This window comes from Grus americana, chromosome 32 (assembly GCF_028858705.1).
Source record: "Grus americana isolate bGruAme1 chromosome 32, bGruAme1.mat, whole genome shotgun sequence".
Classification (NCBI taxonomy): domain Eukaryota; kingdom Metazoa; phylum Chordata; class Aves; order Gruiformes; family Gruidae; genus Grus; species Grus americana.
This window is the reverse complement of record NC_072883.1, coordinates 1,918,271-1,931,631: the sequence shown is the minus strand read 5'-3', so window position 1 is coordinate 1,931,631 and position 13,361 is coordinate 1,918,271. Positions and strand designations below refer to the sequence as shown.

The 13,361-nt window shown below is 56.4% G+C and overlaps 1 protein-coding gene across 1 annotated transcript in view; it reads right to left on the bottom strand.

The window, feature by feature from the left end:
- Window positions 1–13,361, bottom strand: part of LOC129198269 (tenascin-X-like) — a 74,324-nt gene that overhangs the window by 15,621 nt on the left and 45,342 nt on the right. Inside the window, exons 38-47 of the mRNA XM_054807420.1 lie at window positions 12,993–13,280; window positions 11,145–11,438; window positions 10,591–10,878; window positions 8,735–9,028; window positions 8,181–8,468; window positions 6,329–6,622; window positions 4,477–4,770; window positions 2,621–2,914; window positions 2,067–2,354; window positions 215–508 (exon numbers count right to left, since the gene is read on the bottom strand). Of these exons, the coding sequence (XP_054663395.1) occupies window positions 215–508; window positions 2,067–2,354; window positions 2,621–2,914; window positions 4,477–4,770; window positions 6,329–6,622; window positions 8,181–8,468; window positions 8,735–9,028; window positions 10,591–10,878; window positions 11,145–11,438; window positions 12,993–13,280 (2,916 nt within the window). The remainder of the gene's footprint in view (window positions 1–214; window positions 509–2,066; window positions 2,355–2,620; window positions 2,915–4,476; window positions 4,771–6,328; window positions 6,623–8,180; window positions 8,469–8,734; window positions 9,029–10,590; window positions 10,879–11,144; window positions 11,439–12,992; window positions 13,281–13,361) is intronic.

Sequence of the window (13,361 nt, the reverse complement as noted above, 5' to 3'; positions counted from 1 at the left end):
GTCCATCCGTCAGGAAGACAAACATTCATCCATGCAATGCTCCCTCCGTCTTTCATATTACCACTGGTTCATCCATTCACCCATCCATCCAACCCAGTCAGCACCAAAGAGATGTTCCCACATCCCAGAAGGCATAAAATACCCAGGAGAGACCCTGACCCATATAAAACCCCGTTCAAAAGGAGACATAGAAGAGGCTCACAGAAGCCCTCACCTGTGACGGCATCGGTGGAGACGGGGCCCAGGCGTTTCCGACCCCACACCCCGTACAGGTTGAACTTGTAGCGGCGGGATGGTGACAGCCCAGGCACCGTCACCGTGCGTGAACCACCGTCCACGGGCAACACCTGGGGCTGGCCTTGGGCATCCCTGTACTGCACCGTGAAGGAGTCAAAGGTGCCCTCGGGGACGCTCCACTCCAGCTGGACGGAGTCGGGGCTGACGTGGGAGGCCGTGAGCTCGCCCAGGATGGGCTGCGATGGTGGCTCCTCCTCTGGCTCGGACGCAGCTGTAACAGAGAGGGCACAATGCAGGGAAGAATCATCTGTCCATCCACTCAACTAATCATCCCTACAACTATGAGTTCACCTGAGCATCCGCCCACCTGCTCTTCCACACATTCTTAACACTCTCCTGCCCATCAACCTTCCAGGCGGGCACATCTGCACCCTTCTACTCACCATCTGGCCATCTGTTCTTCCATTCAATCATCCAATCGTTGGCCAAATCACCCAAAGAAACATTTTACCACCACCTGTCTACCATCTTTGGACAGGCTGGATCAATGGGCCGAGGCCAACTGGATGAGGTTTACGAAGGCCAAGTGCCGGGATCCTCCACTTCGGTCACAACAACCCCCTGGCAGTGCTACAGGCTTGGAGCAGAGTGGCTGCCAAGCTGCCCAGTGGAAAAGGACCTGGGGGTGTTGACTGACCACGGGGTGAACATGAGCCAGCAGTGTGCCCAGGTGGCCGAGGCGGCCAACAGCATCCTGGCTTGTGTCAGGAATAGTGTGGCCAGCAGGAGCAGGGACGTGGTTGTGCCCCTGCACTCTGCTGTGGCGAGGCCGCGCCTCCACTACTGTGTTCAGTTTGGGGCCCCTCACTCCAAGAAGGACACTGAGGTGCTGGAGCGAGTCCAGAGAAGGGCAACGAAGCTGGTGAAGGGTCTGGAGCACAACTCCTGTGAGGAGTGGCTGAGGGAACTGGGGTTGTTTAGCCTGGAGAAGAGGAGGCTGCGGGGAGACCTGATCGCTCTCTACAGCTGCCTCAAAGGAGGGCATAGTGAGGTGGGTGTTGGTCTCTTCTCCCAAGTAACTAGTGACAGGACGAGAGGAAATGGCCTCATGTTGCATCAGGGGAGGTTTAGATTGGATATTAGGTTCTTCACCGAAAGAGTGGTCAGGCATTGGAACAGGCTGCCCAGAGATGTTGTGGAGTCACTAACCCTGGAGGTGTTCAACAAATGTTTAGAAGTGGCACTTTGGGACGTGGTTTAGTAGGCATGGTGATGTTGGGTTGAGAGTTGGACATGATGATCTAAGAGGCCTTTTCCAACCTTAATGATTCTATGATTCTGTTCTATGCTTCCATCCAGCTGATCAACCATTTTACCGTAAGCCATTTCATCCATCGGTCCTTGATTCCTTTTCCCTACCCAACCATCCTATCACCCGTCTTCCATCAAAAAACCCATTTATCCAGGCAACCAACTGCTCAATCATCTCTCCATCCAATCTACTGGTTCAACAACCACTCACCATCACCCAAACACCCATCCATCCATCCATCCATCCATCTCCTCATCCAATGGGCCACACACTCATCAACCACCCATACCCCCATCCCTCCCTCCCTCCCTCCCTCTCGCCTTCCCTCTCTCCCCTCCCTTACTGCCCTCAACCCTGCTTGCACCCATCCCTCCATCCAGCCCCCAATCAACACCCACCAAGAGAACTTCCCAGTTCCCACATGGGCCAACCATCTGCAACGGGCCCTGCCCAAGCTCCTGACACACTCCAAACCCAGGGCCAGCGAGGACACACATGGTCCCACAGCACCACTCACCTGTGACGGCATCGGTGGAGACGGGGCCCAGGCGTTTCCGACCCCACACCCCGTACAGGTTGAACTTGTAGCGGCGGGATGGTGACAGCCCAGGCACCGTCACCGTGCGTGAACCTCCGTCCACGGGCAACACCTGGGGCTGGCCTTGGGCATCCTTGTACTGCACCGTGAAGGAGTCAAAGGTGCCCTCGGGGACGCTCCACTCCAGCTGGACGGAGTCGGGGCTGACATGAGGGGCCGTGAGCTCGCCCAGGATGGGCTGCGATGGTGGCTCCTCTTCTTGTGGAGCTGGGCGTGCAATGCAGAGAGCACAATGCAGGATGGAAACATTGAGCCTTACGTCCATCCGTCAGGAAGACAAACATTCATCCATGCAATGCTCCCTCCGTCTTTCATATTACCACTGGTTCATCCATTCACCCATCCATCCAACCCAGTCAGCACCAAAGAGATGTTCCCACATCCCAGAAGGCATAAAATACCCAGGAGAGACCCTGACCCATATAAAACCCCGTTCAAAAGGAGACATAGAAGAGGCTCACAGAAGCCCTCACCTGTGACGGCATCGGTGGAGACGGGGCCCAGGCGTTTCCGACCCCACACCCCGTACAGGTTGAACTTGTAGCGGCGGGATGGTGACAGCCCAGGCACCGTCACCGTGCGTGAACCACCGTCCACGGGCAACACCTGGGGCTGGCCTTGGGCATCCCTGTACTGCACCGTGAAGGAGTCAAAGGTGCCCTCGGGGACGCTCCACTCCAGCTGGACGGAGTCGGGGCTGACGTGGGAGGCCGTGAGCTCGCCCAGGATGGGCTGCGATGGTGGCTCCTCCTCTGGCTCGGACGCAGCTGTAACAGAGAGGGCACAATGCAGGGAAGAATCATCTGTCCATCCACTCAACTAATCATCCCTACAACTATGAGTTCACCTGAGCATCCGCCCACCTGCTCTTCCACACATTCTTAACACTCTCCTGCCCATCAACCTTCCAGGCGGGCACATCTGCACCCTTCTACTCACCATCTGGCCATCTGTTCTTCCATTCAATCATCCAATCGTTGGCCAAATCACCCAAAGAAACATTTTACCACCACCTGTCTACCATCTTTGGACAGGCTGGATCAATGGGCCGAGGCCAACTGGATGAGGTTTACGAAGGCCAAGTGCCGGGATCCTCCACTTCGGTCACAACAACCCCCTGGCAGTGCTACAGGCTTGGAGCAGAGTGGCTGCCAAGCTGCCCAGTGGAAAAGGACCTGGGGGTGTTGACTGACCACGGGGTGAACATGAGCCAGCAGTGTGCCCAGGTGGCCGAGGCGGCCAACAGCATCCTGGCTTGTGTCAGGAATAGCGTGGCCAGCAGGAGCAGGGACGTGGTTGTGCCCCTGCACTCTGCTGTGGCGAGGCCGCGCCTCCACTACTGTGTTCAGTTTGGGGCCCCTCACTCCAAGAAGGACACTGAGGTGCTGGAGCGAGTCCAGAGAAGGGCAACGAAGCTGGTGAAGGGTCTGGAGCACAACTCCTGTGAGGAGTGGCTGAGGGAACTGGGGTTGTTTAGCCTGGAGAAGAGGAGGCTGCGGGGAGACCTGATCGCTCTCTACAGCTGCCTCAAAGGAGGGCATAGTGAGGTGGGTGTTGGTCTCTTCTCCCAAGTAACTAGTGACAGGACGAGAGGAAATGGCCTCATGTTGCATCAGGGGAGGTTTAGATTGGATATTAGGTTCTTCACCGAAAGAGTGGTCAGGCATTGGAACAGGCTGCCCAGAGATGTTGTGGAGTCACTAACCCTGGAGGTGTTCAACAAATGTTTAGAAGTGGCACTTTGGGACGTGGTTTAGTAGGCATGGTGATGTTGGGTTGAGAGTTGGACATGATGATCTAAGAGGCCTTTTCCAACCTTAATGATTCTATGATTCTGTTCTATGCTTCCATCCAGCTGATCAACCATTTTACCGTAAGCCATTTCATCCATCGGTCCTTGATTCCTTTTCCCTACCCAACCATCCTATCACCCGTCTTCCATCAAAAAACCCATTTATCCAGGCAACCAACTGCTCAATCATCTCTCCATCCAATCTACTGGTTCAACAACCACTCACCATCACCCAAACACCCATCCATCCATCCATCCATCCATCCATCTCCTCATCCAATGGGCCACACACTCATCAACCACCCATACCCCCATCCCTCCCTCCCTCCCTCCCTCTCGCCTTCCCTCTCTCCCCTCCCTTACTGCCCTCAACCCTGCTTGCACCCATCCCTCCATCCAGCCCCCAATCAACACCCACCAAGAGAACTTCCCAGTTCCCACATGGGCCAACCATCTGCAACGGGCCCTGCCCAAGCTCCTGACACACTCCAAACCCAGGGCCAGCGAGGACACACATGGTCCCACAGCACCACTCACCTGTGACGGCATCGGTGGAGACGGGGCCCAGGCGTTTCCGACCCCACACCCCGTACAGGTTGAACTTGTAGCGGCGGGATGGTGACAGCCCAGGCACCGTCACCGTGCGTGAACCTCCGTCCACGGGCAACACCTGGGGCTGGCCTTGGGCATCCTTGTACTGCACCGTGAAGGAGTCAAAGGTGCCCTCGGGGACGCTCCACTCCAGCTGGACGGAGTCGGGGCTGACGTGGGAGGCCGTGAGCTCGCCCAGGATGGGCTGCGATGGTGGCTCCTCCTCTGGCTCGGACGCAGCTGTAACAGAGAGGGCACAATGCAGGGAAGAATCATCTGTCCATCCACTCAACTAATCATCCCTACAACTATGAGTTCACCTGAGCATCCGCCCACCTGCTCTTCCACACATTCTTAACACTCTCCTGCCCATCAACCTTCCAGGCGGGCACATCTGCACCCTTCTACTCACCATCTGGCCATCTGTTCTTCCATTCAATCATCCAATCGTTGGCCAAATCACCCAAAGAAACATTTTACCACCACCTGTCTACCATCTTTGGACAGGCTGGATCAATGGGCCGAGGCCAACTGGATGAGGTTTACGAAGGCCAAGTGCCGGGATCCTCCACTTCGGTCACAACAACCCCCTGGCAGTGCTACAGGCTTGGAGCAGAGTGGCTGCCAAGCTGCCCAGTGGAAAAGGACCTGGGGGTGTTGACTGACCACGGGGTGAACATGAGCCAGCAGTGTGCCCAGGTGGCCGAGGCGGCCAACAGCATCCTGGCTTGTGTCAGGAATAGCGTGGCCAGCAGGAGCAGGGACGTGGTTGTGCCCCTGCACTCTGCTGTGGCGAGGCCGCGCCTCCACTACTGTGTTCAGTTTGGGGCCCCTCACTCCAAGAAGGACACTGAGGTGCTGGAGCGAGTCCAGAGAAGGGCAACGAAGCTGGTGAAGGGTCTGGAGCACAACTCCTGTGAGGAGTGGCTGAGGGAACTGGGGTTGTTTAGCCTGGAGAAGAGGAGGCTGCGGGGAGACCTGATCGCTCTCTACAGCTGCCTCAAAGGAGGGCATAGTGAGGTGGGTGTTGGTCTCTTCTCCCAAGTAACTAGTGACAGGACGAGAGGAAATGGCCTCATGTTGCACCAGGGGAGGTTTAGATTGGATATTAGGTTCTTCACCGAAAGAGTGGTCAGGCATTGGAACAGGCTGCCCAGAGATGTTGTGGAGTCACTAACCCTGGAGGTGTTCAACAAATGTTTAGAAGTGGCACTTTGGGACGTGGTTTAGTAGGCATGGTGATGTTGGGTTGAGAGTTGGACATGATGATCTAAGAGGCCTTTTCCAACCTTAATGATTCTATGATTCTGTTCTATGCTTCCATCCAGCTGATCAACCATTTTACCGTAAGCCATTTCATCCATCGGTCCTTGATTCCTTTTCCCTACCCAACCATCCTATCACCCGTCTTCCATCAAAAAACCCATTTATCCAGGCAACCAACTGCTCAATCATCTCTCCATCCAATCTACTGGTTCAACAACCACTCACCATCACCCAAACATCCATCCATCCATCCATCCATCCATCTCCTCATCCAATGGGCCACACACTCATCAACCACCCATACCCCCATCCCTCCCTCCCTCCCTCCCTCTCGCCTTCCCTCTCTCCCCTCCCTTACTGCCCTCAACCCTGCTTGCACCCATCCCTCCATCCAGCCCCCAATCAACACCCACCAAGAGAACTTCCCAGTTCCCACATGGGCCAACCATCTGCAACGGGCCCTGCCCAAGCTCCTGACACACTCCAAACCCAGGGCCAGCGAGGACACGCATGGTCCCACAGCACCACTCACCTGTGACGGCATCGGTGGAGACGGGGCCCAGGCGTTTCCGACCCCACACCCCGTACAGGTTGAACTTGTAGCGGCGGGATGGTGACAGCCCAGGCACCGTCACCGTGCGTGAACCACCGTCCACGGGCAACACCTGGGGCTGGCCTTGGGCATCCCTGTACTGCACCGTGAAGGAGTCAAAGGTGCCCTCGGGGACGCTCCACTCCAGCTGGACGGAGTCGGGGCTGACGTGGGAGGCCGTGAGCTCGCCCAGGATGGGCTGCGATGGTGGCTCCTCCTCTGGCTCGGACGCAGCTGTAACAGAGAGGGCACAATGCAGGGAAGAATCATCTGTCCATCCACTCAACTAATCATCCCTACAACTATGAGTTCACCTGAGCATCCGCCCACCTGCTCTTCCACACATTCTTAACACTCTCCTGCCCATCAACCTTCCAGGCGGGCACATCTGCACCCTTCTACTCACCATCTGGCCATCTGTTCTTCCATTCAATCATCCAATCGTTGGCCAAATCACCCAAAGAAACATTTTACCACCACCTGTCTACCATCTTTGGACAGGCTGGATCAATGGGCCGAGGCCAACTGGATGAGGTTTACGAAGGCCAAGTGCCGGGATCCTCCACTTCGGTCACAACAACCCCCTGGCAGTGCTACAGGCTTGGAGCAGAGTGGCTGCCAAGCTGCCCAGTGGAAAAGGACCTGGGGGTGTTGACTGACCACGGGGTGAACATGAGCCAGCAGTGTGCCCAGGTGGCCGAGGCGGCCAACAGCATCCTGGCTTGTGTCAGGAATAGCGTGGCCAGCAGGAGCAGGGACGTGGTTGTGCCCCTGCACTCTGCTGTGGCGAGGCCGCGCCTCCACTACTGTGTTCAGTTTGGGGCCCCTCACTCCAAGAAGGACACTGAGGTGCTGGAGCGAGTCCAGAGAAGGGCAACGAAGCTGGTGAAGGGTCTGGAGCACAACTCCTGTGAGGAGTGGCTGAGGGAACTGGGGTTGTTTAGCCTGGAGAAGAGGAGGCTGCGGGGAGACCTGATCGCTCTCTACAGCTGCCTCAAAGGAGGGCATAGTGAGGTGGGTGTTGGTCTCTTCTCCCAAGTAACTAGTGACAGGACGAGAGGAAATGGCCTCATGTTGCACCAGGGGAGGTTTAGATTGGATATTAGGTTCTTCACCGAAAGAGTGGTCAGGCATTGGAACAGGCTGCCCAGAGATGTTGTGGAGTCACTAACCCTGGAGGTGTTCAACAAATGTTTAGAAGTGGCACTTTGGGACGTGGTTTAGTAGGCATGGTGATGTTGGGTTGAGAGTTGGACATGATGATCTAAGAGGCCTTTTCCAACCTTAATGATTCTATGATTCTGTTCTATGCTTCCATCCAGCTGATCAACCATTTTACCGTAAGCCATTTCATCCATCGGTCCTTGATTCCTTTTCCCTACCCAACCATCCTATCACCCGTCTTCCATCAAAAAACCCATTTATCCAGGCAACCAACTGCTCAATCATCTCTCCATCCAATCTACTGGTTCAACAACCACTCACCATCACCCAAACATCCATCCATCCATCCATCCATCCATCTCCTCATCCAATGGGCCACACACTCATCAACCACCCATACCCCCATCCCTCCCTCCCTCCCTCCCTCTCGCCTTCCCTCTCTCCCCTCCCTTACTGCCCTCAACCCTGCTTGCACCCATCCCTCCATCCAGCCCCCAATCAACACCCACCAAGAGAACTTCCCAGTTCCCACATGGGCCAACCATCTGCAACGGGCCCTGCCCAAGCTCCTGACACACTCCAAACCCAGGGCCAGCGAGGACACGCATGGTCCCACAGCACCACTCACCTGTGACGGCATCGGTGGAGACGGGGCCCAGGCGTTTCCGACCCCACACCCCGTACAGGTTGAACTTGTAGCGGCGGGATGGTGACAGCCCAGGCACCGTCACCGTGCGTGAACCTCCGTCCACGGGCAACACCTGGGGCTGGCCTTGGGCATCCTTGTACTGCACCGTGAAGGAGTCAAAGGTGCCCTCGGGGACGCTCCACTCCAGCTGGACGGAGTCGGGGCTGACATGAGGGGCCGTGAGCTCGCCCAGGATGGGCTGCGATGGTGGCTCCTCTTCTTGTGGAGCTGGGCGTGCAATGCAGAGAGCACAATGCAGGATGGAAACATTGAGCCTTACGTCCATCCGTCAGGAAGACAAACATTCATCCATGCAATGCTCCCTCCGTCTTTCATATTACCACTGGTTCATCCATTCACCCATCCATCCAACCCAGTCAGCACCAAAGAGATGTTCCCACATCCCAGAAGGCATAAAATACCCAGGAGAGACCCTGACCCATATAAAACCCCGTTCAAAAGGAGACATAGAAGAGGCTCACAGAAGCCCTCACCTGTGACGGCATCGGTGGAGACGGGGCCCAGGCGTTTCCGACCCCACACCCCGTACAGGTTGAACTTGTAGCGGCGGGATGGTGACAGCCCAGGCACCGTCACCGTGCGTGAACCACCGTCCACGGGCAACACCTGGGGCTGGCCTTGGGCATCCCTGTACTGCACCGTGAAGGAGTCAAAGGTGCCCTCGGGGACGCTCCACTCCAGCTGGACGGAGTCGGGGCTGACGTGGGAGGCCGTGAGCTCGCCCAGGATGGGCTGCGATGGTGGCTCCTCCTCTGGCTCGGACGCAGCTGTAACAGAGAGGGCACAATGCAGGGAAGAATCATCTGTCCATCCACTCAACTAATCATCCCTACAACTATGAGTTCACCTGAGCATCCGCCCACCTGCTCTTCCACACATTCTTAACACTCTCCTGCCCATCAACCTTCCAGGCGGGCACATCTGCACCCTTCTACTCACCATCTGGCCATCTGTTCTTCCATTCAATCATCCAATCGTTGGCCAAATCACCCAAAGAAACATTTTACCACCACCTGTCTACCATCTTTGGACAGGCTGGATCAATGGGCCGAGGCCAACTGGATGAGGTTTACGAAGGCCAAGTGCCGGGATCCTCCACTTCGGTCACAACAACCCCCTGGCAGTGCTACAGGCTTGGAGCAGAGTGGCTGCCAAGCTGCCCAGTGGAAAAGGACCTGGGGGTGTTGACTGACCACGGGGTGAACATGAGCCAGCAGTGTGCCCAGGTGGCCGAGGCGGCCAACAGCATCCTGGCTTGTGTCAGGAATAGCGTGGCCAGCAGGAGCAGGGACGTGGTTGTGCCCCTGCACTCTGCTGTGGCGAGGCCGCGCCTCCACTACTGTGTTCAGTTTGGGGCCCCTCACTCCAAGAAGGACACTGAGGTGCTGGAGCGAGTCCAGAGAAGGGCAACGAAGCTGGTGAAGGGTCTGGAGCACAACTCCTGTGAGGAGTGGCTGAGGGAACTGGGGTTGTTTAGCCTGGAGAAGAGGAGGCTGCGGGGAGACCTGATCGCTCTCTACAGCTGCCTCAAAGGAGGGCATAGTGAGGTGGGTGTTGGTCTCTTCTCCCAAGTAACTAGTGACAGGACGAGAGGAAATGGCCTCATGTTGCACCAGGGGAGGTTTAGATTGGATATTAGGTTCTTCACCGAAAGAGTGGTCAGGCATTGGAACAGGCTGCCCAGAGATGTTGTGGAGTCACTAACCCTGGAGGTGTTCAACAAATGTTTAGAAGTGGCACTTTGGGACGTGGTTTAGTAGGCATGGTGATGTTGGGTTGAGAGTTGGACATGATGATCTAAGAGGCCTTTTCCAACCTTAATGATTCTATGATTCTGTTCTATGCTTCCATCCAGCTGATCAACCATTTTACCGTAAGCCATTTCATCCATCGGTCCTTGATTCCTTTTCCCTACCCAACCATCCTATCACCCGTCTTCCATCAAAAAACCCATTTATCCAGGCAACCAACTGCTCAATCATCTCTCCATCCAATCTACTGGTTCAACAACCACTCACCATCACCCAAACATCCATCCATCCATCCATCCATCCATCCATCCATCTCCTCATCCAATGGGCCACACACTCATCAACCACCCATACCCCCATCCCTCCCTCCCTCCCTCTCGCCTTCCCTCTCTCCCCTCCCTTACTGCCCTCAACCCTGCTTGCACCCATCCCTCCATCCAGCCCCCAATCAACACCCACCAAGAGAACTTCCCAGTTCCCACATGGGCCAACCATCTGCAACGGGCCCTGCCCAAGCTCCTGACACACTCCAAACCCAGGGCCAGTGAGGACACGCATGGTCCCACAGCACCACTCACCTGTGACGGCATCGGTGGAGACGGGGCCCAGGCGTTTCCGACCCCACACCCCGTACAGGTTGAACTTGTAGCGGCGGGATGGTGACAGCCCAGGCACCGTCACCGTGCGTGAACCTCCGTCCACGGGCAACACCTGGGGCTGGCCTTGGGCATCCTTGTACTGCACCGTGAAGGAGTCAAAGGTGCCCTCGGGGACGCTCCACTCCAGCTGGACGGAGTCGGGGCTGACATGAGGGGCCGTGAGCTCGCCCAGGATGGGCTGCGATGGTGGCTCCTCTTCTTGTGGAGCTGGGCGTGCAATGCAGAGAGCACAATGCAGGATGGAAACATTGAGCCTTACGTCCATCCGTCAGGAAGACAAACATTCATCCATGCAATGCTCCCTCCGTCTTTCATATTACCACTGGTTCATCCATTCACCCATCCATCCAACCCAGTCAGCACCAAAGAGATGTTCCCACATCCCAGAAGGCATAAAATACCCAGGAGAGACCCTGACCCATATAAAACCCCGTTCAAAAGGAGACATAGAAGAGGCTCACAGAAGCCCTCACCTGTGACGGCATCGGTGGAGACGGGGCCCAGGCGTTTCCGACCCCACACCCCGTACAGGTTGAACTTGTAGCGGCGGGATGGTGACAGCCCAGGCACCGTCACCGTGCGTGAACCACCGTCCACGGGCAACACCTGGGGCTGGCCTTGGGCATCCCTGTACTGCACCGTGAAGGAGTCAAAGGTGCCCTCGGGGACGCTCCACTCCAGCTGGACGGAGTCGGGGCTGACGTGGGAGGCCGTGAGCTCGCCCAGGATGGGCTGCGATGGTGGCTCCTCCTCTGGCTCGGACGCAGCTGTAACAGAGAGGGCACAATGCAGGGAAGAATCATCTGTCCATCCACTCAACTAATCATCCCTACAACTATGAGTTCACCTGAGCATCCACCCACCTGCTCTTCCACACATTCTTAACACTCTCCTGCCCATCAACCTTCCAGGCGGGCACATCTGCACCCTTCTACTCACCATCTGGCCATCTGTTCTTCCATTCAATCATCCAATCGTTGGCCAAATCACCCAAAGAAACATTTTACCACCACCTGTCTACCATCTTTGGACAGGCTGGATCAATGGGCCGAGGCCAACTGGATGAGGTTTACGAAGGCCAAGTGCCGGGATCCTCCACTTCGGTCACAACAACCCCCTGGCAGTGCTACAGGCTTGGAGCAGAGTGGCTGCCAAGCTGCCCAGTGGAAAAGGACCTGGGGGTGTTGACTGACCACGGGGTGAACATGAGCCAGCAGTGTGCCCAGGTGGCCGAGGCGGCCAACAGCATCCTGGCTTGTGTCAGGAATAGTGTGGCCAGCAGGAGCAGGGACGTGGTTGTGCCCCTGCACTCTGCTGTGGCGAGGCCGCGCCTCCACTACTGTGTTCAGTTTGGGGCCCCTCACTCCAAGAAGGACACTGAGGTGCTGGAGCGAGTCCAGAGAAGGGCAACGAAGCTGGTGAAGGGTCTGGAGCACAACTCCTGTGAGGAGTGGCTGAGGGAACTGGGGTTGTTTAGCCTGGAGAAGAGGAGGCTGCGGGGAGACCTGATCGCTCTCTACAGCTGCCTCAAAGGAGGGCATAGTGAGGTGGGTGTTGGTCTCTTCTCCCAAGTAACTAGTGACAGGACGAGAGGAAATGGCCTCATGTTGCATCAGGGGAGGTTTAGATTGGATATTAGGTTCTTCACCGAAAGAGTGGTCAGGCATTGGAACAGGCTGCCCAGAGATGTTGTGGAGTCACTAACCCTGGAGGTGTTCAACAAATGTTTAGAAGTGGCACTTTGGGACGTGGTTTAGTAGGCATGGTGATGTTGGGTTGAGAGTTGGACATGATGATCTAAGAGGCCTTTTCCAACCTTAATGATTCTATGATTCTGTTCTATGCTTCCATCCAGCTGATCAACCATTTTACCGTAAGCCATTTCATCCATCGGTCCTTGATTCCTTTTCCCTACCCAACCATCCTATCACCCGTCTTCCATCAAAAAACCCATTTATCCAGGCAACCAACTGCTCAATCATCTCTCCATCCAATCTACTGGATCAACAACCACTCACCATCACCCAAACATCCATCCATCCATCCATCCATCCATCTCCTCATCCAATGGGCCACACACTCATCAACCACCCATACCCCCATCCCTCCCTCCCTCCCTCTCGCCTTCCCTCTCTCCCCTCCCTTACTGCCCTCAACCCTGCTTGCACCCATCCCTCCATCCAGCCCCCAATCAACACCCACCAAGAGAACTTCCCAGTTCCCACATGGGCCAACCATCTGCAACGGGCCCTGCCCAAGCTCCTGACACACTCCAAACCCAGGGCCAGCGAGGACACACATGGTCCCACAGCACCACTCACCTGTGACCGCATCGGTGGAGACGGGGCCCAGGCGTTTCCGACCCCACACCCCGTACAGGTTGAACTTGTAGCGGCGGGATGGTGACAGCCCAGGCACCGTCACCGTGCGTGAACCTCCGTCCACGGGCAACACCTGGGGCTGGCCTTGGGCATCCTTGTACTGCACCGTGAAGGAGTCAAAGGTGCCCTCGGGGACGCTCCACTCCAGCTGGACGGAGTCGGGGCTGACATGAGGGGCCGTGAGCTCGCCCAGGATGGGCTGCGATGGTGGCTCCTCTTCTTGTGGAGCTGGGCGTGCAATGCAGAGAGCACAATGCAGGATGGAAACATTGAGCCTTACGTCCATCCGTCAGGAAGACAAACATTCAT